This window comes from Piliocolobus tephrosceles, chromosome 1, assembly GCF_002776525.5.
Source record: "Piliocolobus tephrosceles isolate RC106 chromosome 1, ASM277652v3, whole genome shotgun sequence".
NCBI lineage: Eukaryota > Metazoa > Chordata > Mammalia > Primates > Cercopithecidae > Piliocolobus > Piliocolobus tephrosceles.
In genome coordinates, this window is record NC_045434.1 from 62,003,563 (window position 1) to 62,029,592 (window position 26,030).

Genomic DNA, 26,030 nt, shown 5'->3' on the forward strand with positions numbered 1-26,030 from the left:
AAGGTTCAACATATTTATAATCCACTTATTTAAAGCTCTTCTTTCCCCCATCGGTCTGTAAACTCTTTGAGGGCAGGGACTGGGTCTATTTTGCTTACTATTGTAGCTCCAGTGCCTAGCATGTGGTAAGTCCTAAATACTGTTGAATCAATCAACAATATTAAGTAGGAAACTAAAAGCCAGGTTCACCAAACACTATTACTGTCCTATTCTGAGTCTGTAGGTATCCCAAAGTCTTAGCCACCTAAGTCTAAGTAATACCTTTAGGAATATGATCACTTGGTAAGGCAGAGATCAAGGTTTGCCTATCCAATATCTAGTCTCCATGTTATAGGGGAAGGTGATGTCCTTTACAGATAGGGGTGTCCAATAAGTGGGTGGAGTTTCCAGGAAAGCCCTTTAGTGTACAGGGGGTGGATTCTACCAGGAAATATGCCCTTTGGCCTTGTCCTTTTTCCTGCTTGGAGCACAGATGTGACAGCTAGAACAGCAGTCATCACTCAGCAGCCCTAACGCAAACCTGAGGGTGGAAGCCAGCACTAAAGATGATGACACCAAAAGAAAGAGGGAGCCTAGGTCTCTGGTGATCACAGAACTGCCACACCAGCTCTCAGTTACCTAGCTTCAGACTTCTTTTATGTAAGGCAAAAAAACAAACACCCAAAAACTCTACCTTTAAGTTCCTGAGTTTTGGTTTTTTTGTTTGTTTTTTTGATGATCTGTTACACACAACTGAACCTAATCTTAACTGAAATACCCAAGTTGCTAAAGTGAGTTTCGAGAATGATCTTGAGGCCAGGCGCAGTGGCTCACACCTGTAATCCCAGCCCTTTGGGAGGCCAAGGCAGGGGGATCGCTTGAGGTCAGGAGTTTGAGATCAGCCCAGCCAACATGGTAAAACCCCATCTCTACTAAAAATACAAAAATTAGCTGGGTGTGGTGGTAGGCACCTGTAGTCCCAGCTACTCCAGAGACTGAGGCAGGAGAACGGCTTGAACCCAGGAGGCGGAGGTTGCAGTGAGCTGAGATCATCCCACTGCACTCCAGCTTGGGCGACAAAGCAAGACTCTGCCTCAATTAAAAAAAAAAAAAAAAAGAATGATCTTTGAGGTTTAGAAACAAACCTTCCACAGGTCCTTTGCCTAGTCTGCACTTTCCCCTTCGTGTTCTACTTCTTTTCCATGAAGGTTCCAAACACACAAGAGCGTATGTCTATCTACTGCATTTCAATCCATTGCATAGGTTGTTCCTCTGTGTCTCTGACATATTCTATTTTGCCTGGCATTCCAGGTGTAAACTGTTAACTAGGGACTCACACATATTAATACATTACCATTGTAGGTACATAGACTCCCGATGTCTTCAAGGGTCTGCAAACTCAGAATCAATCCTCCACAGAATTCTAGCATATTTTAGAGTTATAAAAGAACTCAACACAAATATGCTCAAGTTTGTGCCCTTAACAGTTATCAGATGTTGAATATTTACTTTATGTGAACTCTAAAAGATACACAATTTTGTTTCTTTCAGATTAATATACTGTTTTTATATCTTACCCTATTTGAGCAGTAGGTTTATTGATTGAGTGATTGAGACGGAGTCTCAGTCTGTCGCCCAGACTAGAGTGCAATGGCACGATCTCGGCTCACTGCAACCTCTGCCTCCTGGGTTCAAGCGATTCTTCTGCCTCAGCCTCCCAAGTAGCTGGGATTACAGGCACACACCACCACGCTGGGCTAATTTTTGTATTTTTAGTAAAGATGGGGTTTCACCATGTTGGCCAGGCTGGTCTTGAACTGTTGACCTCAACTGATCCACCTGCCTCAGACTCCCAAAGTGCTGGGATTATAGGTGTGAGCCACCACACCCAGCATGAGCAGTAGGTCTTTTTGATAAGTTTTTGTTTGTTTGTTTGTTTGTTTGAGACAAGGTCTTGTGCTGTTGCCCAGCCTGGAGTGCAGTGGTGCAATTAAGGTTCACTATAGTCTCAACCTCCCAGGCTCAAGTGATCTGCCCATCTCAACCTCCCAAGTAGCTGATACCTCAGGTGTGAGCCACTACGCCCAGCTAATTTTCATTCTTTTTTGGCTATTTTTTTTGGTAGAGATGGGGTTTTGCCATGTTGCCCAGGTTGATCTTGAAGTTCTGAGCTCAAGCGATCTGTTCCTCAACCTCCCAAACTGCTGAGATTACAAGTGTGAACCACTGTGCCCAGCCTTGTTTGAGTTTTTAAAATCTTCTTTATTCCCAACAAAGCACAAATATCTCATCTTCTTTTCTCACAAAGAACTGTGCTATTTTCTCAGGCAGGTCACATAACTTTAATTTGCCTGGCCACTTTGAACTCCCTAAAGCTCAAAGTGCTTTTAGCATCTCATCATTTGTCATTTTAGCAAACGCTACATAAGTCAATCTACTCTTTATCCAACCCAAGCCAAGAAGAAATTTGCTGTTTCATCTGTGTCTCAAGTTGCATGGAATGTTTTCTGGCTGGAAGACTAGTCTGATACTCATCTTGCTATTCAAAACAAACCCCTTTTCACTACCCTGAGTCACACATGCTACAGTATGAATCATTTCAGTGAAGCATATTCAAAAAGTTGGTAAGTAAGAAATTTTAAGGTTTAAAATAGAACATACAACTGCATAAATGACAACATTATAATCACATATAACAATGAGATAAAGACTAAAAAGAATCCCAAGAAACGAAAACAGTTACATTAGACTGGGTGTGGTGGCTCACACTTGTAATTCCAGCGCTTTGGGAGGCTGGGGTGGGCAGATCATTTGAGGTCAGGAGTTCAAGACCAGCCTGGCCAACATGGAGAGACCCCCGTCTCTACTGAAAATACAAAAATTAGCTTGACATGGTGATGCACACCTTTAATTCCAGCTACTCAGGAGGCTGAGGCAAGAGAATTGCTTGAACCCAAGAGACAGAGGCTGCAGTGAACTGAGATCACACCATGCACTCCAGCTTGGGCAACAGAGTGAGACTCTGTCTCAAAAAAAACAAAGAAAAGAAAACAGTTACATTAAAGCAAAGAATTATAGGTGGAAATGTTTTTTATATTACAAAGCTGCTCTAAATACATATTTTTTAAAAGATATAAATCAACCAATCAAACTTACGAAAGGCAAGCCTAAATATTCAAAACCAAAGTATCGTTTAGAAATTTCAGGAAGAATTTTGTTTGCTTGTTTTTTCTGATGGATTATCTTAAAATTCTAGAATAAATTTTCAGGTTTTCCTCAAAGGACCATTTTGTGTGCACGACAGAAACATCAGCCAAAGCTACCACGTCCATTTGTAAGACCAATACGGTTGGGTGTTTTTTTTTTTTTTTTTTTTGAGATGGAGTTTTACTCGTCACCCAGGCTGGAGTGCAGTGGTGCAATCTCGGCTCACTGCAACCTCTGCCTCCTGGGTTCAAGTGATTCTCCTGCCTCAGCCTCCTGAGTAGCTGGGATTACAGGCATGTGCCACCACACCCAGCTAATTTTTGTATTTTTTAGTAGAGATGGGTTTCGCCATGTTAGCCAGGCTGGTCTTAAACTCCTGACCTCAGGTGATCCACCCGCCCCAGCCTCCCAAAGTGCTGGGATCATAGGCGTGAGCCACTGCACCTGGCCCAATACTGTTTTTAAGAGACCAGTTGACTTTATTTGCTCGTAGGTGTAAATTCATTATTAAAGAAATGGATTTTGGAAGCCAGGCACAGTGGCTCGTGCCTGTAATCCCAGCACTCTTGGGAGGCTGGGGTGGGCAGATTGCTTGAGGCCAGGAGTTCGAGACCAGCTTGGCCAACGTGGCCAAAACCAGTCTCTATTAAAAATACAAAAATTAGGCTGGGCACAGTGGCTCACGCCTGTAATCCCAGCACTTTGGGAGGCTGAGGCAGGTGGATCACAATGTCAGGAGTTCAAGATTAGCCTGGCCAATATGGTGAAACCCCGTCTCTACTAAAAATACAAAAATTAGCTGGGCGTGGTGGCATAAGCCTATAGTCCCAGCTACTCAGGAGGCTGAGGCAGAAGAATCACTTGAACCCGGGAGGTGGAGGTTACAGTGAGCCGAGATCACACCATTGCACTCCAGCCTGGGTGACAGAGTGAGACTCTGTCTCAAAATAAATAAATAAATAAAAAATTAGCTGGGCATGGTGGCACATGCCTATAATCTCAGCTACTCGGGAGGCTGAGGAATGAGAATCACTTGAACCCAGGAGGCGGAGGTTGCAGTGAGCTGAGATCACGCCACTGCACTCTAGCCTGGGCAACAGAGTGAGACACTGTCTAAAATAATAATAATAATAAAAGATTTTGGGCTTTATTTTTTATTTTTAATTTTTCTTTTTTTTTGAGACGGAGTTTCACTCTTGTTGCCCAGGCTGGAGGGCAATGGCACAATCTTGGCTCACCGCAACCTCTGCCTCCCAGGTTCAAGCGATCCTCCTGCCTCAGCCTCCCAAGTAGCTGGGATTACAGGATGTGCCACCACGCTGGGCTAATTTTGTTGTTTTAGTAGAGATGGGGTTTCTCCATGTTGGTCAAGCTGGTCTCAAACTCCCAACCTGAGGTGATCTGCTCACCTTGGCCCCCCAAAGTGCTGGGATTACAGGCATCAGCCACTGTGCCCGGCCATGGATTTTGGGCTTTCTAATGGTAGAGTATGGCCTGATATATTGGCACCCAGAAAGAAGCTGCCCATTTCTAAATATACCTTGTACTAAACAACAATGGATAGAAAACAGGTATTATGCTCTCTCTTCTCCCTTCCCCAGTTGACTAACGTGTGCAGTTGGTGTCACTGCTCTGAGTATCATGACTGTCAGAAGATAGGCAAAGAGCTGCTGGCAGAGACCCTGGCAGCAGTACAAATTAGGCTGGAATGTGATATGCGATTCTGCAATACTCACAGTGAAGGGATGACTCATGCCTGACGGTTATAAACAAAAAAGGAAGCCAACACTGTCTCCTGGAGACAGGGAGTGAAAAAATAAAAATTAATATAAAGAGGATGAGCCAGAGCTGTTATGGGTCTCAGTATGGCCACCTGAGAGGGAAGTCTGACATCAGACTGTTTCATGGATGGCTATATCCCTTCTTAGCACCTAGAACAGTGCCTGGCACTTAGTAAGCATCCAATAAATAAACATGGAATGAATTAATGAAGAAATGATGCTCAAAGCCACTTTCAAAATATGTAAAATCTTCTTTCAACTCCCATCCCACACATTTTATCCCACACATTTATCTGAAATCGCATTTGCCTCTACTCCAAGAATAAAGCAATGAGTAAGCATTTTGCTCCTAACTCAATCAAGTAAAAAGAATCTCAAGGAATCATGACAGTAACCCATAATTCCCATATTGAGTCACAGTGAATTCCTAAAGAGATCTCTCTTGTAGAATGCATTCTGCATAAATCCATGGAATTTACAGAAGCTGATCTGTTACCACCCATTTTCTTGGTAGGATTAAGAAATGCAATAGAGGCTGGGCGCCGTGGCTCATGCCTGTAATCCCAGCACTTTGGGAGGCCGAGGCAGGTGGATCACCTGAGGTCGGGAGTTCAAGACCAGCCTAACCAACATGGAGAAACCCCGTCTCTACTAAAAATATAAAATTAGCTGGGGTGATGGCGCATGCCTGTAATCCCAGCTACTCGTGAGGCTGAGGCAGGAGAATCACTTGAACCCGGGAGGCAGAGGTTGCGGTAAGCCAAGATCATGCCATTGCCCTCCAGCCTGGGCAACAAGAGCAAAACTCCATCTTAAAAAAAAAAAAAGGAAATGCAATAGAAAGGAGCTTGCTACTCTACAAACACCAGAATATACTTCTTTGGTTTTGTTTTGGGTATAAAGTGTAAAATGACACTATTTTATTTTATTTATTTTTAAATTTTTTGTGGAGACAAAGTCTCACTATGTTGCCCAGGCTGGTCTTAAAACTCCTGAGCTCAAGCAATCCTCCTGCCTCGGCATCCCAAAGTGCTAGGATTATAGGCATGTGCCACTATGCCCAGCCAATGACACTATTTTAAATGTCAAGAAGTAATCACTCAATCACTGAAGAAGGCTGACCCCTTCCTAAGAGTACTGACTCTTACAGGTAAAGAATCCCTACTCTGTAGCTCATGGTACTTTACTAAAACTCAATTATAACAAAGGATGATTATACTAACTGCTAATTCAAACAGAAAACAGTGGCCTGGCACAGTAACTCACTCCTGTAACCCCAGCACTTTGTAAGGCTGAGGCTGGAGGATCCCCTTGAGCCCAGGAGTTCGAGACCACCCTGGGCAATATGGCGAGACTCCATCTCTACAAAAAAATAAAACAAATTAGCTGGGTATGGTGACAAACACCTATAGTCCCAGCTACTCAGAAGGCTGAGGCAGAAAGATCCCTTGAGCCCAGGAAGTTGAGGTTACAGTGAGCCATGATCACATTCCTGCACTCTAGCCTGAACAACAGAATGAGACCCTATTTCTAAAATATAAACAAACATACAAACAAAAAACACAGAAAACAGTTATGTACGCAGGCTAAAGTTGGTAGGTAAAAGGTGTCTTTGCTTTCTCTAGAGTTCTGAAGCCTCAGGTTCACATCACATAGAAAAGTATGCAACTATATATTAATAACTGTCCTGCCCTTGCACACCCTTGACCTCTCTCCTTGTCCCCATATTCTAGCTATCTTTACTTCCAGTTCTCCTCTTGTGACATTCTCACGGGGCATTTGAAAGGTTTCTCCTGTTTGTTTTCACACAGGGCTGATTATCATTTCTAAATAGTTCCCTGAAACATCACTCTTAAGCCTGTAATCCCAGCACTTTGGGAGGCCAAGGCAGGTGAATCACTTAAGGTCAGGAGTTTGAGACCAGCCTGGCCAACATACTGAAACCTTATCTTTACTAAAAATACAAAAATTAACCAGGCATGGTGGCAGGCACCTGTAATCCCAGTTACTCAGGAGGCTGAGGCAGGAGAATCGCTTGAACCTAGGAGGCAGAGGTTGCAGTGAGCCGAGATCCTGCCACTGCACTCCAGCCTGGGCGACACAGCGAGACACCATCTCAAAAAAAAAAATAAAATAAAATACCTTGACTCTTGTCGGTATATATATACCTTCCAAGGGGGAGCTGCAACCAAACAGCTATAACATGTTTCTAGGTTACAACATGCCTCAAAGAAACTGGGATCAATGTGAAGGCAAACCAGAGTTTTATCCCAGTAGTCAACATTGAAGGGATACAAGCTCATCTCCCTACCTAGTAAAAGCATCAGTGTGTAACTCAGGCCAGATATAAGACTTAGAAAAAACACAATCACAATCATAGCCCTCAGAAGCCACAGAAAGCATGAGACCATCATGTTAAAAGTAGAAGAATATTTATAATCCCAAACACCCAAAAGCAAAGATTTTAGCTCTGATTCTCAACTCATAAGCATGAAGACTTTAAGGATCTGAACTCTCTTCTCTCTATCTCAAATGACAACGGATTAGGTAATCGACAAGTTGATAAGAATATATTGAATGGTCTCTATGCATTCTACCTAATGGATAGTCAAACACCTAGGTATCTACTGATGCACATAAAAGTAGAAATCTGAATTTTATTCTCTTGCCACTTACTAGATTGGGAGAGACAAAATATTTTGTCTAGAATAGAGAAGCGGGAAAGAGAAAGGAGGGAAAACTTTACCTTTCAACTTTTATATACTTCTGTATTATTAACATTTTATAACAGCTTTCTGCTTTCATTTTATTACAAAAATAAGCCATAATGAATTACGAAGAATGTTCTCTCTAATAACAGTAGAAGAATAACTATAAGTAAGTTGGAAGAAGAAGCCTTAAGTTTTGGGAGGAGTTCCAATGTGGATGATTCAGGGAAGGGATGGGTGACTGAGAGAGCAGGAAGTCTTCTCAAGGACACTGATTTATTCAAAGGGAGGAGGAAATGGGCTTACTATGTGCCAGACACTGTGGTAGGTGCTTTCAACACATTCTCACACGTTAGCCTCATACCAATTCTAAAAGATAGGAATTATAGGCCGGGCACAGTGACTCGTGTTTGTAATCCCAGCACCCTGGGAGGCTTAGGCAGGCAGAATGCTTCAGCCCAGAAGTTCGAGACCAGCCTGGGCAACATGGCAAAACCTAATTTCTACAAAAAAATACAAAAATTAGCCAGGCATAGTAGCATGTGCCTGTAGTCCCAGGTACTCAGGGGCTGAGATGAGAGGATCACTTGAGCCTAGGAGGTTGAGGCTGCAGTGAGCCAAGATCCTGCCCTGCACTTCAGCCCGGGCGACAAAGTGAGACACTGTCTCAGAAAAAAAAAAAAGATAGGAATTATAGCCCCATCTTACAAATGAGGGAACAAAGTGACATAGTGAAGTGACAAAACCAGGATATAAATCCAGGTCCCCGTAGCTGCAAAGACAATGTTTAAACAGTCATGGAAGACCCACTCTGTGTCAAGCACTGTCTGATTTGGTGTTTGGGGAGTTATGAAAGTAGAATAAAAGATAGACTAGATACTTTCAGGGGTCCTAACAATTCTAGCTAGGGTTCTGTATTAAGAAGTATATGCTGGTTACAAAGTAAAGGCTCCGTTATCAAACAAGATAATATCCTCTATGGATTGGTTGAGACATCACAATAGCAGTCAAAAAGAAAATATTGTTAATAGTCCTAACAACAGTTTCTACCCGTTGACAATACTTTTCAATCTCTAAGTCTCTGAATCAGGGAAGATTCCCTACCCCATCCATCCTCTACTCAGAAGGAAACAAACAAATATGTGAGATAGTAAAAACAGAAAGGAAGCTATTTGGTGCAGGAAAGAGGTAGACAGAATCCTAGCAAAGGAAGAAGACAAAAGACGAAGATTAAGACTGTGACTGCTGTCAGATTTTCGCCTCAAGAGCTAACCCTGGGCCGGGCGTAGTGGCTCAAGCCTGTAATCCCAGCACTTTGGGAGGCCGAGACCGGCGGATCACGAGGTCAGGAGATCAAGACCATCCTGGCTAACACGGTGAAATCCCGTCTCCACTAAAAAATACAAAAAACTAGCCGGGCGAGGTGGCGGGCGTCTGTAGTCCCAGCTACTCGGGAGGCTGAGGCAGGAGAATATTGTAAACCTGGGAGGCGGAGCTTGCAGTGAGCTGAGATCCGGCCACTGCACTGCACTCCAGCCTGGGCGACAGAGCAAGACTCCGTCTCAGAAAAAAAAAAGAGCCAACCCTGGAAGGCCAGAGATGAATCACTGACAGTGAACTGAGGAAATACAGCCTCAGCTTCAGGATGTTATTTTGTTTTTTTTTTTTTTACTTTAAGTTCTGGGATACATGTGTAGAACGTGCAGGTTTTGCTGCACCTATCAACCCATCATCTAGGTTTTAAGCCCCACATGCATTAGGTATTTGTCCTAATACTCTCCCTCCCCTTCCTCCAACCCCCTCAACAGGCCCCCGTGTCTGATGCTCCCCTCCTTGGGTCCATGTGTTCTCATTGTTCAACTCCCACTTATGAGTGAGAATATGCAGTGTTTGGTTTTCTGTTCCTGTTTGCTCAGAATGATGGCTTCCAGCTTCATCCATGTCCCTACAAAGGACACGAACTCATTCTTTTTTATGGCTACACGGGATGTTGTTTTTTATTTATTTATTTATTTTTGAGACAGAAACCCAGGCTGGAGTGCAATGGCGCGGTCTCAGCTTACTGCAACCTCCACTTTCCAGGCTCAAGTGGTCCTTCCACCTCAGCCTCCCGAGTAGCTAGGACTACAGGCATGTGCTACCACACCCAGCTAATTTTTGTATTTTTTGTAGAGAAAGGGTTTTGCCTTGTTGCCCAGGCTGGTCTCAAACTCCTGAACTCAAGCAATCTGCCTGCCTCGGCCTCCCAAAGTGCTGGCATTAGAGGCATGAGCCACTGCGCCCAGCCAGGCTGTTCTTTCAAGAGATATATCAAGTTATTACAGTGAGCATAGGGATTAAAAAAAAATATTGCCTCTGAATCACACATATCCTTCATAGGTATATTAGCCTATAACAGGAATTTCCAGGTTTTTTGGCAAAGAGCAATGTATGCAGGATGGTTACATTTTACTATGTATGTTAGTGCATGCTAGGGTAAAGGTGAGAGAGATAGTAAAAACAAAATAGGATTACTGCCATAAAGAATTTATAATTTAGCATTCGCCTGAACTTTCCACATCCTTTTTAAATATATCACTTCAGTTTCCCTTTTTTGCCACATAAAATAAGAGTTTTTAAATTTTTAATTATACTTCTAGAATATCATTTCTTATTTCTCTATCCTGTACATATAAATATGATCCTTGTTTCTTTTCCCTTGGAGTTGACCATTTTTCGGTCCAATTCCATAGACTCCCTCCACCAATAGTATCTTCTTGCCCTGAGGGCCTCACTCAGCATTCTTTCTTACCTTTTACCTATCAATTTTTATCTTTTAACCTAGATATACTCAAGAGACAATATCGTATCTAACTAAAGGTAAGTAACATAACAAATGTTGGGTTTTTTTTTTTTTGAGACAGAGTTTCACTCTTGTCGCCCAGGCTGGAGTGCAGTGGCGTGGTCTCGGCTCACTGCAACCTCCACCTCCCTGGGTCAAGTGATTCTCCTGCCTCACCCTCCCGAGTAGCTGGGATTACAGGTACCTGCCACCATGTCCAGCTAAGTTTTGTATTTTTAATAGTAACAGGGTTTTACCATGTTGGCCAGGCTGGTCTCAAACTTCTGACGTCAGGCGATCCGCCCACCTCGGCCTCCCAAACTGCTGGAACCACAGGTGTGAGCCACCAATGTTGGGGTTTGTGTGTGTGTGTGTGTGGTTTTTTTTTTTTTTTTTTTTTTTTTTTTTTTGAGATAGGGTCTCACTCCATAACCCAAGATGCAATGCAGCCTCGACCTCCTGGGCTCAACTGATCCTCCTGCCTCTGCCTCCTATGTAGCTGGGACCACAGGTATACGCCACCACACCCGGCTAATTTTTCGTAGAGATGAGGTCTCACTTTGTAGCCCAGTCTGGTCTTGAAATCCCAATAACTAGACAAAAAATGAGAGAAGCTAGTTTTCTAGCAACAAACAGTGTTTAGTAAATGTGGGGGTTAAAATTTTATGTAAACTTGTCATTTTAAGATCTTTTATAATGCTTATGAGTTGTAAAAGCATTAATTACTGAAAATTTTAAAATACCAATATCTGTTCGTTAAAAACAGGGTAGCAAAACAGACAAACAAAAACAATTAGTGGCCAGGCGTGGTGGCTCATCCCTGTAATCCCAGCACTTTGGGAGGCCAAGGCAGGCAGATTGCTTGAGCTCAAGTGTTTGGGACCAGCCTGGCCAACGTGATGAAACCCCATCTCTACAAAAAATACAAAAATTAGCCAGGCATGGTGGTGTACACCTGTAATCCCAGCACTTTGGGAGACCGAAGTGGGCAGATCACCTGAGGTCAGGAGTTCGAGACCAGCCTGGTCAACATGGTAAAACCCTGTCTCTACTAAAAGTACAAAAATTAGCTAGGCATGGTGGTGCACACCTGTAATCCCAGCACTTTGGGAGACCGAGGTGGGCAGATCACCTGAGGTTAGGAGTTTAAGACCAGCCTGGTCAACACGGTGAAACCCCATCTCTACTAAGAGTACAAAAATTAGCCAGGCATGGTGGTGCACACCTGTAATCCCAGCACTTTGGGAGGCTGAGGTGGGCAGATCACCTGAGGTCAGGAGTTCGAGACCAGCCTGGTCAACATGGTGAAACCCCGTCTCTACTAAAAGTACAAAAATTAGCCAGGCATGGTGGCAGGCACCTGTGATCCCAGCTACTCAGGAGGCTGAGGCAGGAGAATCGCTTGAACTCAGGAGGCAGAGGTTGCAGTGAGCCAAGATTGCGCCATTGCACTCCAGCCTGGGTGACAAGAGTAAGACCCCATCACAAAAAAAAAAAAAAAAAAAAGGTTATTTGCAAGTCACTGACCTTGCCTGGAAATATTAGTCTACTTCAGTTCCCTGAAGTAAACCCTAACAGATAACACCATGAGCCAATAACCAGGTCAGTATGTGGCAGCCCAAAAGGCCAAAAGCACCTAGTGGGCTACTGATCAGAGCAGATCAACTGAAGCTATGTAACTGCCACAGTAAACAAAACGCCACCTCCAGGAATCCCATCTCAGGCTGAGCAAGTTTAATCGCTTCTGCTGCTGCTTCTTCCTTTTCTTACAGGTGTTCACAGGAGAAAAAATAAATAAATAAATAAATAAATAAATAAACACACACACAGATATATCAGATTGAGCAACTCTAAGGCAGACAACTGTTCCATCAGATTTGTAAGAAGAAAGAAATGGAAAAGGAGGTATCAGATATATATGCTTGAAGGAAGGCATGAGGGTGGGGAAGGGGCAGTACTTTTGTATATAAAGACACAACTAGTGAATATGGCGAATGGTGAACTGCACTGCCAACTGCAAAGTGACTATGTTTGAACACCAACTGAGGTTTCAGATACGAACGGCTTGACAGTGTTCCTCTATTGTTGAATTTTGAACTGAGAATCTCAGGGGATCCAGAACTAAAAAGGTGGAAATACCAAGCAGTGTGGGTCCATGTGAGTTGGCCTATTCTGGAACAAACTGAAAATGGCTAATTTATGAGGACTTTAAAATAACGTATTAGAAGAATGACCATTGTATAAGAGGGCAGGGGAAATTCTGCTTTGATAATTTGACAGTTCAAAATGAACACTGCATTTCCCCTAATTCAATCTTGATTTCCTTTAGCTAAATGTTTCTTTTCTTTACTACCCTCTTCACAAATCAGATGGAAGGGCTATTTAGAGCTAACTCACTGGTCCTAAAAATAACTGGAGCTAAACAAAAAGCTCATTCTCGCTGGGATGAACGATCTTCCAGGTAGCTGCTGTGCGATGCCCCCAGCAGTAAGCTGAGCATTGCTGATGTATGTAACAGAGACAGGAGTCGGGCTGCAGTGAGAGGGCAGTGCTTAGATTCCACAAAGGTTGCAAGGCCCTCTGAGACTCAACAACAAGGGGTTCTAAACTTAGAACTACAGGGATCTGGTACGAGGCCTACACCAAAACCACTGGAGAATAAAGCAGATCTAGAGAAACAGTGGCCAAGGAAGTCTCACAAACCACACAGAACAACATGAGAGGCTAGATAATTCCTCAAGAAAAGAGAAGAGAGAATATATTTTTTAACTATGCTGAGAGAAAGCTGATTTGGTATCTCAACATCCCATCCAAGTAGCCTCAATTGTTGCCTCTGTCTGCATGCTTAGCACACATCAGGAGTAGGCCCTGGGAGCTCTCAATGGAAAGATACATGCTCAGATACGCACTTGGGGAATGGCTCATACTTTCCTTTCTGTGACTTTCTTATATCACCTCAATTTATGGAATAAAAGTCAACGAGCATTAGAAATTTTTTAAAAAATTAGGGCCAGGCACGGTGGCTCATGACTGTAATTCCAGCACTTTGGGAGGATGAGGGGGGCGGATAACTTGAGGTCAGGAGTTCGAAACCAGCCTGGCCAACATGGTGAAACTCCATCTCTACTAAAAATATAAAAATCAGTTGAGTGTGGTGGCAGACACCTATAATCCCAGCTACTTGGGAGACTAAGGAACGAGAATCGCTTGAACCTGGGAGGCAGGTTCAATCGCTTGAACCTGCTCAAGCAATCCTCCTCCCTCAGTCTCCCAAAGTGTTGGGATTACAGGCATAAGTCACTGTGCTCAGACAAGCATTAGAAATTTAAACCAATAAAATGAAGGGGCCGGGTATGGTAGCTCATGCCTGTAATCCCAGCACTTTGCAAGGCTGAGGCGGGAGGATCACTTGTGGTCAGGAGTTTAAGACCAGCCTGGCTAACATGGCGAAACCCCATCTCTACTAAAAATATAAAAATTAGCCGGGTGTGGTGGCACACACCTGTAATCCCAGCTACTCGGGAGGCTGAGGCAGTAGAAGTGCTTGAATCTGGAAGGTGGAGGTTGCAGTGAACCAAGACTATGCTACTGTACTCCAGCCTGGGCCACAGAGCAAGACTCTGTCTCACAAATTTAAAAAAAAAAAAAAAAAAATAGTAATTTTAAAAAATGAAGGGACTAAGAGAAAAAAGTCAAATGATTTGTCTCTCCTGCAGATGGCTTTGTCACATTCCAGGATTGTTATTAAAGGCAAGAACGGTAAAAATCACCACCTGACTTACAGCAGTCATTTCTGCTATTTAAAAGTATTATTATTATCTTTTTTTAGAGACAGGGTCTCACTATGTTGCCCAGGCTGGATACAACTTCTTAGGTTCAAGCAATCCTCATGCCTCAGTCTTCCCAGTAGCTGGGACTACAAGTGTGCGCCACTGAGCCCAACAGTGCTTTTTAAGCTACAGGTTTACAATCTACCAGGTCATAGCATCAACTTAGTGGGTTGCTACTCACATTTTCAAAAAATGAAGTCAAAAAGAGAGGAAATTATCAGTATGTATTGCAGAAAGCAAAAGTAATGTTTCATGAAACTTGTATTTCAAATGTATATGTGTATACATGTACTGGGTCCTGAAAGAAAATATTTGTCTTACACTGAATTAAAATATAAAAAAGTAGCCAGGCATGGTGGCTCATGCCTGTAATTCTAGTTCTTTGGGAGGCCGAGGTGGGTGGATCACTGAGGTAAGGAGTTCAAGGCCACCCTGACAAACCCCTGACAAACATGGTGAAACCCTGCCTCTACTAAAATTACAAAAATTAGCCAGGTGTGGTGGCGGGCGCCTATAGTCCCAGCTACTCTATAGGCTCAGGCAGGAGAACCACTTGAACCCAGGAGGCGGAGGTTGCAGTGAACTGAGATCACACCACTGCACTCCTGCCTGGGCAACAGAGAGAGACTCCATCTCAAAAAAAATAAAAAAGGAGAAAAAAGAAAAGAAAGAAGAAAAAGAAGAAGAAGAAGAAGAAGAAAAAAAAATATATATATAAGTTTGAAAACCACTGAGCTATTGGAAGCTTGAAGGAACTAGACCAAGACTGTATACTGCAGAAAGACTGTGTATGGATCGATCAAATACTTGTGCATTGTGAAGAAGTTCATGGGTCAACTGAACATGCCACAGTTAATATACAAAGATTACTGCCAGAGTTACTATCAGAGCTATTCAAAAACCCTCACATTATCCTGGAGCTAGGAAATGTGAACTCTCAGTTTGAAAACACAGGAAACCACCACTGAAACTGAGCTGAGAGAGAATGGGGGCTTGTTACATAGCCCCCTGTGGCATTTATCAAGATGAAAGAAATATGGACTGTGGAAGGAAATGAGATGACAGTTTTTACTTCTACAGTGTCACAGGCCACGGCCACAACCAAAGGACTCATTCATTGACTGAGAAACTAAGCTTCTTAGAAGTGGGGTAGTTGAAGTGGTTATAAGAAACAAGGAAAGAAAAAACCACTCTTTCAGGTCCTGCCAAACTAGCCCATCCTTCCTGGCACAGTTAACCAAGGGTCAAACTCTGCGTATGGCTGAATTATTTTATCCCTATCCACTCCTGACCCTGCCATAGTCACATACCCATTTGGTCTAACTAAATAGCCCAGTCCTAACTATCCAATAGGAAAGGAAACACAGACCAAGAGAGAAGTATTTCCTAAGTGATAATATATAAAGTCTTAGACAATATGATATCTTACGAGATGGCACAGGATCTGTGCTCTCTTTGGGAGTTTATGAGAGAAACTAAGATACTCTTCAAATAACAAGATCTCCATGTCTCCTTACATTGAGCCAGACCTGTCCTCACATTCCCATGTTCCTTATAAAGTAGGAGAAATGATCTGTCCTCTGTACTACTTAGTAAATTAATGGTTAGGTCTAAGGAAGAACCCACAAAATTCTTCACTTGGTCTCAATTCTAATAAGAACAATACTCATCCATCATCTTATCATTCCTTTTAGAAAGAGGTAACTAGAGACAATTCCAGCAATATCTTCTGGTTAAGAAATGAGAAAGGATTTCTAACTTTCATTACAATTATTCTGTAAAAGCACGCTGAGATACAAGAATCACATATTCCTTTCATTTTAGAAACAGAGATAAGGAAGTGAGGTGACAAGCAAACTACTCAGGGCCTTGCAGCACGGTAAGAAGAGGCAGGAATGGGTATTGCTACAGTCTTGTTTGTTTTTCAACTTCCCAGATTATGTTCCTCTGACTCCACGAGCCACTGCTGCTCAGAGTTCAGACTATGTATCATCGAATTACTTTTCTAGAAAGTCAAAATAAAAGGAAAGCTGGTATATATGTATACAATCGGTAGAGAAGTATGAGATTGGTACCTGTAAGAGAGCATGGTGCATCGTTACCTCCAGTTCCGCTAAAACATGAGCAGCATCCTCATTGTTCTCTTGGACCTCCAGATCCTCCTCAGGGATGGTCTCCCAGTTGCCCTGGTGAGCAACCAGCGTGTGCACGAGTTCATACTGTCCAGGGAGCGCCAGGCTCACCCGAGTCTGAGTTCCATAGGTGAAGCGGAGGCGCCGAAGCTTACAGCTCTCCTCACTGCCCAGCTTGGTGGTGGGAAGCACCTGCACCCCCAACAGCAGGTTCAACAGCTGGCACTTGACATTACAATCCTGGCCGAGGATCAGTATGCAAGGGAGGCAGTCCACAATCTGCTGGAGGTACTTCTCTTCCTTAGGCGGGAAGGAAATGCAGCTCGGTTGGCCTGGTTGGGGAAGGGGAGAGTGGAGGAAGAGAAAGGAGTAGAGAGAGAGGAGTGAGGAAGGGGAGAGAGAAAGACTCACACAGAAATCCCACGAGGATGACAGGGTCCTTGAGGAGAAATTTCTAGCTAGGAACCTTGGTTGAAGGACATATCAGGGGAAAAACCCCAGTGAGAAAAGTCTCTTCACATACCAAACAGAATTCCCTTCCCTAGCTCATTCCCTAGGAACAAGTTGTTATTTCTACTCAGAAACGTGGGAGTGACCTGATCTTCCCGCCCCGCTCCTTTTTCATTCAGTGGAGGGACAGCCTAAGGAGTTTACAAGGACTCCATCACAAACACCAAGATTATTAAAATAACAAAGCCAGAAAAAAAAAACCATACTGGTTGGGATGCGAGCCCAAGGAGAAACATACCTGAATGTGTCAAAATTAAACCCTTCCTTCTGACAGAAGACCTAATACTTGAACACAGATTACAGTCATGTGTTGCTTAACAACAGGCATACATTCTGAGAAATGCATCATCAGGCAATTTTGTCACTGTGTGAACACCAGAGTATACTTACACAAACCTAGGTGGTATGGGTACAGCCTACTACACACCTAAGCTATAGGGTGTAGCCTATTGCTCTTAGGCTACAAACGTGTATAGCATGTTACCGTACTGAATACTATAGATAGCTGTAACACAATCTTAAGTATTTGTGTATCTAAACCTATCTAAACATAGAAAAGGTGTGCTAAAAATACTGTACCTTTGTTGACCAAGATGCCATCATGTAGCACATAATACAGCACTATAGGGTCCTTTTAAATTATCTACCACATGTGGTTTTAGCTTATGTTCTTCATTGTGACATATTTTACTACTAAATGTATGAGCTATAAATATATAAAATGTATAAATGTATAAAATGAAATGCTATTCAGGTTTGCATAAGCTCTAGAATCTTTCCCAATTCATCGCTCTGATAGCTGGTGACAACACCCCAGCTGCCAAGTCATCTGTTTCCTTAAAACACTGGGGTGCTCAACTAACATCAATACCTCCTAATCAAATCATATTCCTTCTGTTTATGGGATACAAGACCCTAAATAGGACAAAGGGAAATAACTGCCTATTAGGATAAAATCCAGGCAAATCTAGAAAGAGATGTGATTTATCTCAAAAACATTCTCCTTGATGGACATCCCAATTATCCTGATTTGACCATTACCATATTGTTACCCACATATCGAAATACCACATGCATCCTATAAATACCATATGTATCCTATAAATATGTACAATTACTATGTGTCAATTAAAAAATCTGTTTTTCACCAACCTGATGTTTTGTACAAAAAATAATAAAAAATAAAAATCTAAAACAAAAGCAAAAACAAAAAAACTTCTCCTTTCAAGGCAACTACTACTAATCTAAATGGATAACTTCCCCAAACACATTCAAATAATGTTCAAGACAGAACAAGCTTCCTAAAGAATGAGAATCTCTGTCTGGGAAAAATAACCCGAAATTAGTTCACTGAAACTCTCAGTCTGAACTATATCACTTCCTTATTCCCTCAATATCAGTGTCTGCCTACCTCTAAGATTCAGGCAATTCCCACATTTGTTCAGAAAAGCACAGACACACAGTTCTTAGGCTACAAAAAGGCCAATCCTTGAGCCAAAGACATCCATCATAATTGAAATTTTGGGTGGCACTAACTGAAACAGTATTTGTTTTAGTCACTTAACCATAAGCTGTATTAAATTATTTGTAGGCCATTTATTTTGTTTGTTGCTGGAATTGAAGCAAGAGAGGCCTGAGTCAATTAAGAGGTGGTTCTACTTCAGAGTGAACCTACCCAGCTACAATTTCAAATCCCTAAGCATCCTTCTCTTCCACAAACAGTAACACCAAAAGGGTTAAAGAGATCTGTGTTCACGCAAATCCCTCTATGCATTTCATTAGGGCCCTTCTTTTCATATCTCTCTGTCTATAAGGATATCACCCTGGCCTGCATATATACATCAGCAACACCAGACACTGAAACAAGCCAATCTACTCTCCTGGGAAAGAGATGAGTTCCTTTCAAAAACCAGAGTTAACTAAGTATATAATTCTGTGCAAGGGTATTTACTAAATACAAGAGTGTAACAGCAGATAACTAGTCTACTCTTTTGATCTACAACCTAAAAGCAAGAGGACACAGCCAATTGCTTGTGTGGTCACTTAACAAGTAGCAGCAGGTCAGTCCTGAGTCCCTTCATACCTTATTCACAACTGCAGAACACTTACCATGCTTTATTCTAATGATCTGTTTATAATCACCAAAAGCAGGAAGAACCATCCTATTTCATCCTCAACACCCAACACAATGCCTGACACATACCAAGCGCTTAATGTTACAGATCTGTTTGTTTTGTCTGAGAATCCATTTAGTGGGGAGAGCTACCTATAGAAAGCTGTAAGCAAACCCACTGAGTACTTTGAAAAGTCCAGTATCATGATGAATAGTTTAAGAGCAACCATCACTCCTAAAAACCTCCTTCATGCAGACAAAGAATAGGACCCTTCGGCCAGGTGCAGTGGCTCATGCCTGTAATCCCAGCAGTTTGAGAGGCGGAGGCGGGCGGATCACCTGAGGTCAGGAGTTCGAAACCAGCCTGGCCAACATGGCGAAACTCTGTCTCTACTAAAAATACAAAAAAATTAGCTGGGCATGGTGGTAATCCCAGGTACTCGGGAGGCTGAGGCAGGAGAATCGCTTGAACTCAGGAAGCGGAGGTTGCAGTGAGCCAAGATCATGCCATTGCACTCCAGCCTGGGCAACAGAGCAAGATTCCATCTCAAAAAAAAAAAAAAGAACAGGACCCTTCCATTCATCTTGTGGAATTTAACTACCATAGTCTTAGCTCGAGTAGTGAGAAGTCGAGCTAGAGTGCCTTTACCCTCATCTACACTTTCTAGCTTTCTTCTGTTGCCAGTCCTCCCCAGATTTTCACATAAGTGTCTACATGTGAATGCATACTGACAATCTTTAAATTCTTACAATAAAAATGGTTTCATCACAAAAAGACCAACAAACCTAACTAACCTTTGTTACTGCTACTACCAGGAGAGTGGATAATAGAGAAGAAAACCAACTAAATCACTTTTCAGGACCAGAGGGAGAAAGCCTCTGCACCTCTGAGACAAAGTGTCAACTACCGGACAGCCAATGAAACAGGCTGCATCAGCCAAAACCACAGCAGACACACCCCATTATTCATCTGACCCCAATGAACACTCCCCACCTCCATCTTTCCTACAAAAAGTCACCACAAATAAACTTGCTACTGTCAAACCAACCAAAGACCAGTGCAATAGGAAAGGGTGCTGAAGTTGAGCCCGGTACACTGTTAGAAGTCTATGGCAAACATCACTGTCTCTGTTTTCCAACACGTCACTATCCAAGCCCTTTGCTTCTCCCACTAAATCTTTAGCTTTTTCATCTATCTGACATCTCTACCAGATTTGAACAAGGGCTTGGAGAGAAATGAAGTTGAAAGCAGATGGTTTTACTCCTGGATTCTGAGCACACTGCTCAGTGATGTGGAGTGCAATATGGAAGCGGGAACAGCACGAGAATGAAGGCATGCTTTGCCACTCTGACTAGCTCTGTGACCTTGGCAATCCACTCGATCTTTCTGAGCCTTGAAATGTTCATCGGTAAATGGAGGGGGGTGGAGTTGGATTAGGTCATCTTTAACATGCTTTCCAGTTCTAAAATGCCAGGTTTTAACTGCTGAAAGAACAAGGATGCGAGAGGGATGGGTGGTTGGTCTGGTTGTTTTTATTTTATTTTAAATTATATGTGAATCTATGCAAGCACCCCTTGGACCACTATAACTGCAGATCAAAAAGTAGACTGAACTAGCCAGGAGCTCTGAGGACCTACAGTGCAGTCTTAGCAGTTCTCTAAAGAAGAGATTAAAAGCTGTAGACTGACAGTAGAAGGGAGGAAGAAAACCTGTTTCAGAGCTGGAGCAGCTGCCTCACTGACAGTTAAAGGACTTCCAAGTTAATCGAGTTTTCTTTTGTAATTAATACAACAGCATCTGCATATGGGCTGCCAGAAGGTAACAGCATGGCTTCTCAGCTGGCGCACATTAACCCTGCCAACTCTGGCTGGGGGAAAATTCATACCAAATCGTCTTAAGTGCAAACCAAGGCTTTTGTTGTTGTTGTTGTTGTTCTCGGTGGTTGTTCTTAAATACAGATTTTGATTTTTGTTTACTTCTAAACAAAAGTTTCAAGCTAGATGGAAGAGAAGAACAATTAAAGCAGCAACCCATTTTGGTTTTTGTTTTAGATAACATTTATTGAGCCCTTTATATATATTGATCACTTTATTTGCTTCATCTCATTTAAAGCTCATAATTCTACCAGACAAGGACTATTATTAACTCCATTTAAAAATGAAGAAATGGGCCAGGAGTGGTGGCTCATGCCTCTAATCCCAGCACTTCGGGAGGCCAACATGGATGGATGGCTTGAGCTCAGAAGTGAGAGACCAGCCTGGACAACAAAGGGAGCAACCCCCGCCGCACCTTTGTTTCTACTAAAAAATTTTTAAAAATCAGCCAGGCATGGTGGTGTGCTACTCAGGAGGCTGAGGTGTGAAGACTGCTTGACCCAAGGGAGACTGAGGCTGCAGTGACCCGTGATCACGCTACTGTGTGACTCTCCTGGGTGAGTCACCTGCCTCAAAAAATAATAATAATGAGGAAATGGATGCTCAAAAAACCAAACCAGGCTGGGTGCGGTGGCTCACGCCTGTAATCCCAGGACTTTGGGAGGCTGAGGCGGGTGGATCACCTGAGGTCAGGAGTTCGAGACCAGCCTGGCCAACATGGTGAAACTCCATCTCTACTAAAAATACAAAAACTAGCCAAGCATGGTAGCTGATGCCTGTAATCCCAGCTATCCGGGAGGCTGAGGCAGGAGAATTGCTTGAACCCTGGAGGCAGAGGTTGTAGTGAGACGAGATAGCGCCATTGCACTCCAGTCTGAGTGACAAGAGTGAAACTCCGTCTCATAAACAAAAAACAAAAAACAGCTAAGGTTTCCCCATTTCTCTGAGCAGCGAACTGCAGAGATAAGCAGGAACTGTACCTAGATCTCTGGGGGCCAGTAGACAATGCCCCCTACGCCACATTGTTTTCCAATCTGGGGTCAAATGCGATTTAGTAACTGTAGGACCTCAATGTAAAGCAGACTGATATAATCCCTACGAAAGTTGTCCCAAACCATGAGGAATAAAGCATATGGAGAAAACCGCAGTATTACCACTGGCTGGTTCACATTTTCAAAAAACGTTATTCTACCTGAGATCTCTAAAGTTTCTTTGCTAACAGCAACAGTACACTTTTCAGAGAAATTCTTAATGCTCCACTGAACAGTCAGTGTGTATTACTGTTTGGGTGACTACTCTGAAAAGAGAGGACAGGAAGGAGGAAATACTCATGACCTGTTTCTGTTGCTAGTGACTCTTTAGGATAGATATTTTATTTAAATTGTTTCTGAGGTAATGGCAATCGATTTGTAGCAATACACTCTCCTTCTTGCCTATTTCCATGCCATCAGGCTCAGAAAACAATACCCCAAAGTATGGTGCTTTGGCATGCTAAGCACTTTGAACTAAAGGAGATTGGAAGGCCTCAGAAGCAAGGTTGCTCTCTGACCTTCTCCTGGCCTCCTGTCTGCCTCCCCTTTTTCTCCCCCTAAGCTACTCATAGAAACCAGAATTCCTCTTCCTCAAGACTATAGAAACTAGAAACCCTGGCCAGGCACAGTGGCTCACGCCTGTAATCACAGCACTTTGGAAGGCCCAGGTGGGTGGATCACTACAAGACCAGCCTGGTCAACATGGTAAAACCCCACCTCTACTAAAAATACAAAAATTAGCCAGGCGTGGTGGCATGTGCCTATAGTCCCAACTAGTTGGGAGGCTGAGGCAGGACAATCGCTTGAACCTGGGAGGTGGAGGCTGCAGTGAGCCGAGATCATGCCACTGCACTCCAGCCTGGACAACAGAATGAGACTCCATCTCAAAAAAAAAAAAAAAAAAAAAAGGAACTAACTAGAAACCTTCTCTGAAGCAAGCCATAAAACTAGAAAGGTCACTCTCTTGTCCTCTGAAAGACTCTCATTCTAGAGAGGTCCTGCCCCATCCCATACCCTGGGGGAAGGAATGCTACATAGAGAGCCCAAGAATGACCTGAGCATACCAGTCTTGGTGGGGTTCTCAGTCTATTACCATTAGATCATGTCTTACTGTCCAGTCACTTTCTACACGGCAGTGAATTCTTCATCAAACCTAAGCATAAAAACAGACAGTTTTCCCTGGGTCCTTGAGACTTCATTTCTAAAGCCTCCTGTGTCACATAAATTTGTTATGCTTTTCTCTTGTTAACCTGTCTTTTGTTAGAGAAGTGTTGACTATGACCCTTAAGATGAGTGAGGAAATCTATCACACCTTTCAGCCACTACCAATCAGTAATACACACTCGTGAAAGGTAACTAAAGGCTCTTAAGGTACAGTCCATGTCCAATGTAGGGAAGGCACTATAAGAGTCGGTGAAATAGAAAATACTTTTGCTTTATTATACTACTGCAGCTCATAAAGTTAACATGGACTGCAGAGTTAATTCAGGTCTTGACAGTTATTACTGCAATACTTGTTCCTGGTACCCAAGGATTTCCCTCTTTCAGTAGTTTTAAAAATCTCACTTTTTTTTTTTTTTTTTTTTTTTTTTTTAATAGAGATGGTGTCTCACTATGTTGCCCAGGCTGGTCTCAAACTCCTGGTTTCAAGTGACCCTCCCACCTCACCTTCCCAAAGTGCTAGGATTACAGGCGTGAGCCACCATGCCTGGCCTAAAAAAAAGACAGAGACAGAGCTCAAAAAAAGAAAACTCCAGCTCTGTCACCCAGGCTGGAGTGCAGTGGCATGATCTCGGGTCATAGCAACCTCCACCTCCCTGGTTCAAGAGATTCTTGTGCCTCAGTCTCCCAAACAGCTGGGACTACAGGCGTGTGCCAAAACCCCAGCTCTGTTGTCCATGCTGGAGTGTAGTGGCATGATCTCGGGTCAGGGCAACCTCTACCTCTCGGGTTCAAGCAATTCTCATGCCTCAGCCTCCCAAGTAGCAAGGACTACAGGCAAGTGCCACTAATTTTTTTTTTTTTTTTTTGGTAGAGACAGGGTTTCACCATGTTGGCCAGGCTGGTCTCAAACTCCTGACCTCAGGTGATCTGCCCACCTCAGCCTCCCAAAGTGCTGAGATTACAGGTGTGAGCCACCATGCCTGGCCAAAAATACCACTTCTAACATTGAACTTGCCATGCTTTTATGGGAAGTCAACTTAAGTCCCCTCTGAAAGTGAATGAAAAACAAAGGATTGGCCGGGCGTGGTGGTTCACACCTGTAATCCCTGCACTTTGTGAGGCTGAGGTGGGCGGATCACGAGATCAGGAGATAGAGAGCATCCTGGCTAACACGGTGAAACCCGTCTCCACTAAAAATACAAAAAATTAGCCAGGTGCGGTGGTGGGCGCCTGTAGACCCAGCTACTCGGGAGGCTGAGGCAGGAGAATGGCTGAACCCAGGAGGCGGAGCTTGCAGTGAGCCGAGATCATGCCACTGCACTCCAGCCTGGGCGACAGAGTGAGACTCCGCCAAAAGAAAGAAAAGAAAAAAGAAAGGAAGGAAGGAAGGAAGAAAGGAAGAAAGAAAGAAAAAGGATTTTATAGTTAACTGAGCTAACCAGTGACACAAATATGAATTTCCACAAATAGGTAGTGATGTTTTTTTACTATCTGTACCAAAAGTAGAGAAAAGAACAAATCCTAAATTGAGAAAGTAATCTTATATAGTCTTTCTACTACAGTCAATTCTACCACAAGCTTCGAAGTACTGAACTACAAAATTCCAGGGACTGAGAGAGAAAAAATTCAGTCCAGAAATATTTATTTATCCTTCCCAAACAAGCTCTCTGACCTTCAGCTAAATTTGAAAAATTGACATAGGAGGTACTCTCATTTAAGGAAAACAGATGCTTAGGTAGTCTGGCTTTCAGAACCTTCAGGACCAAGTAGTACATGCTATTTCATTTGAAGGGGATGGTTATTGAAGATTAGAGACTGAAATGCACTCCAGTAGCCAAAGCTCTTGCTAGAATTGGAAAAGTCAAGTTGGCAGAATCTCTCTAAAGTTATTCTATGTCAGGGCCATGTTAAGATCTCTCACAGCTTTTAAGAAGCAGATAGTATTGGCACCTGGGGAGAGGAGACCGCCTCCCTAGAGGCTGATACTCCCTGGGAGCCATGTGAAATGGGAACACACTCAGCAGCATGCTGAAGAAGCTCCTTTCTGGGTGAAACTGCTCCTGAGACTGGTCACACTACAGAGGGAACAGAATCGCAGCTGGCAGTTGAGGCTTTAATGTATGGGACACAGAGATGGAAGTAGTTCCTTGAAGGAAGTCAACCCCATGGTTCACAGAGGGCTTAGTTTCTGGCATTTGGAAGGCAGTGTATAACAGTTTATAAGCATTAACAATGATCCAAAGGTGGGAATATGTCAAAAGGACACAGGAACCAGCTTGAAGGGAAACTCACTCACCAAAGTGGGGACAATTTATGCATAAAAATAAAAAGTGATAGGAAGATATTACAATCCATTGAAAAAATTCACAAGTCTACACTGATTAAATAAACAAGAGAAAAGGAAAGCTCTTCTTTACAGTAGACTACAACTAATACATATACAAGCAATGATGGATATAAACATCACCATTGGGCTGGACATGGTCGCTCATGCCTGTAATCCCAGCACTTTGGGAGGCTGAGGCAGGAGGATCGCTTGAACCTAGTAGTTCAAGACCAACCTGGGCAACATAGTAAGACTCCATCTCTACAAAAAATTTTAAAATTAGCTAGGCACAGTGACATGTGCCTGTAGTCCCAGACACTAGGGAGGCTGAGGCAGGAGGATTGCCTGAGCCCAGGAAATTAAGGCTGCAGTGAGCTATGATCATACCATTGCACTCCATCCAGCCTGGGTAACCGAGCAAGACCTTGCCTGTAAAAAGAAAACAACAACAAAAAAAACCCCATCACTGAGACAGGTGGGAGTTATCAGTGAATGCCAGGTCTACTGGAAGGAGGTTTTCTGAGAAACAGGGTATCAGTGAAATATAAGAACC

At 43.0% G+C, this 26,030-nt stretch overlaps 1 protein-coding gene across 3 annotated transcripts in view; it reads right to left on the minus strand.

Annotated features, from left to right (window-relative positions):
• Positions 1 to 26,030, minus strand: part of DSTYK (dual serine/threonine and tyrosine protein kinase) — a 71,697-nt gene that overhangs the window by 27,616 nt on the left and 18,051 nt on the right. For 2 of the 3 annotated variants that reach the window (XM_023186868.1, XM_023186866.1), the window contains exon 2: positions 16,402 to 16,790. In XM_023186868.1, coding sequence (XP_023042636.1) covers positions 16,402 to 16,790 — 389 coding nt within the window. The remainder of the gene's footprint in view (positions 1 to 16,401; positions 16,791 to 26,030) is intronic. The other variant, XM_023186867.1, reaches the window with a different exon arrangement.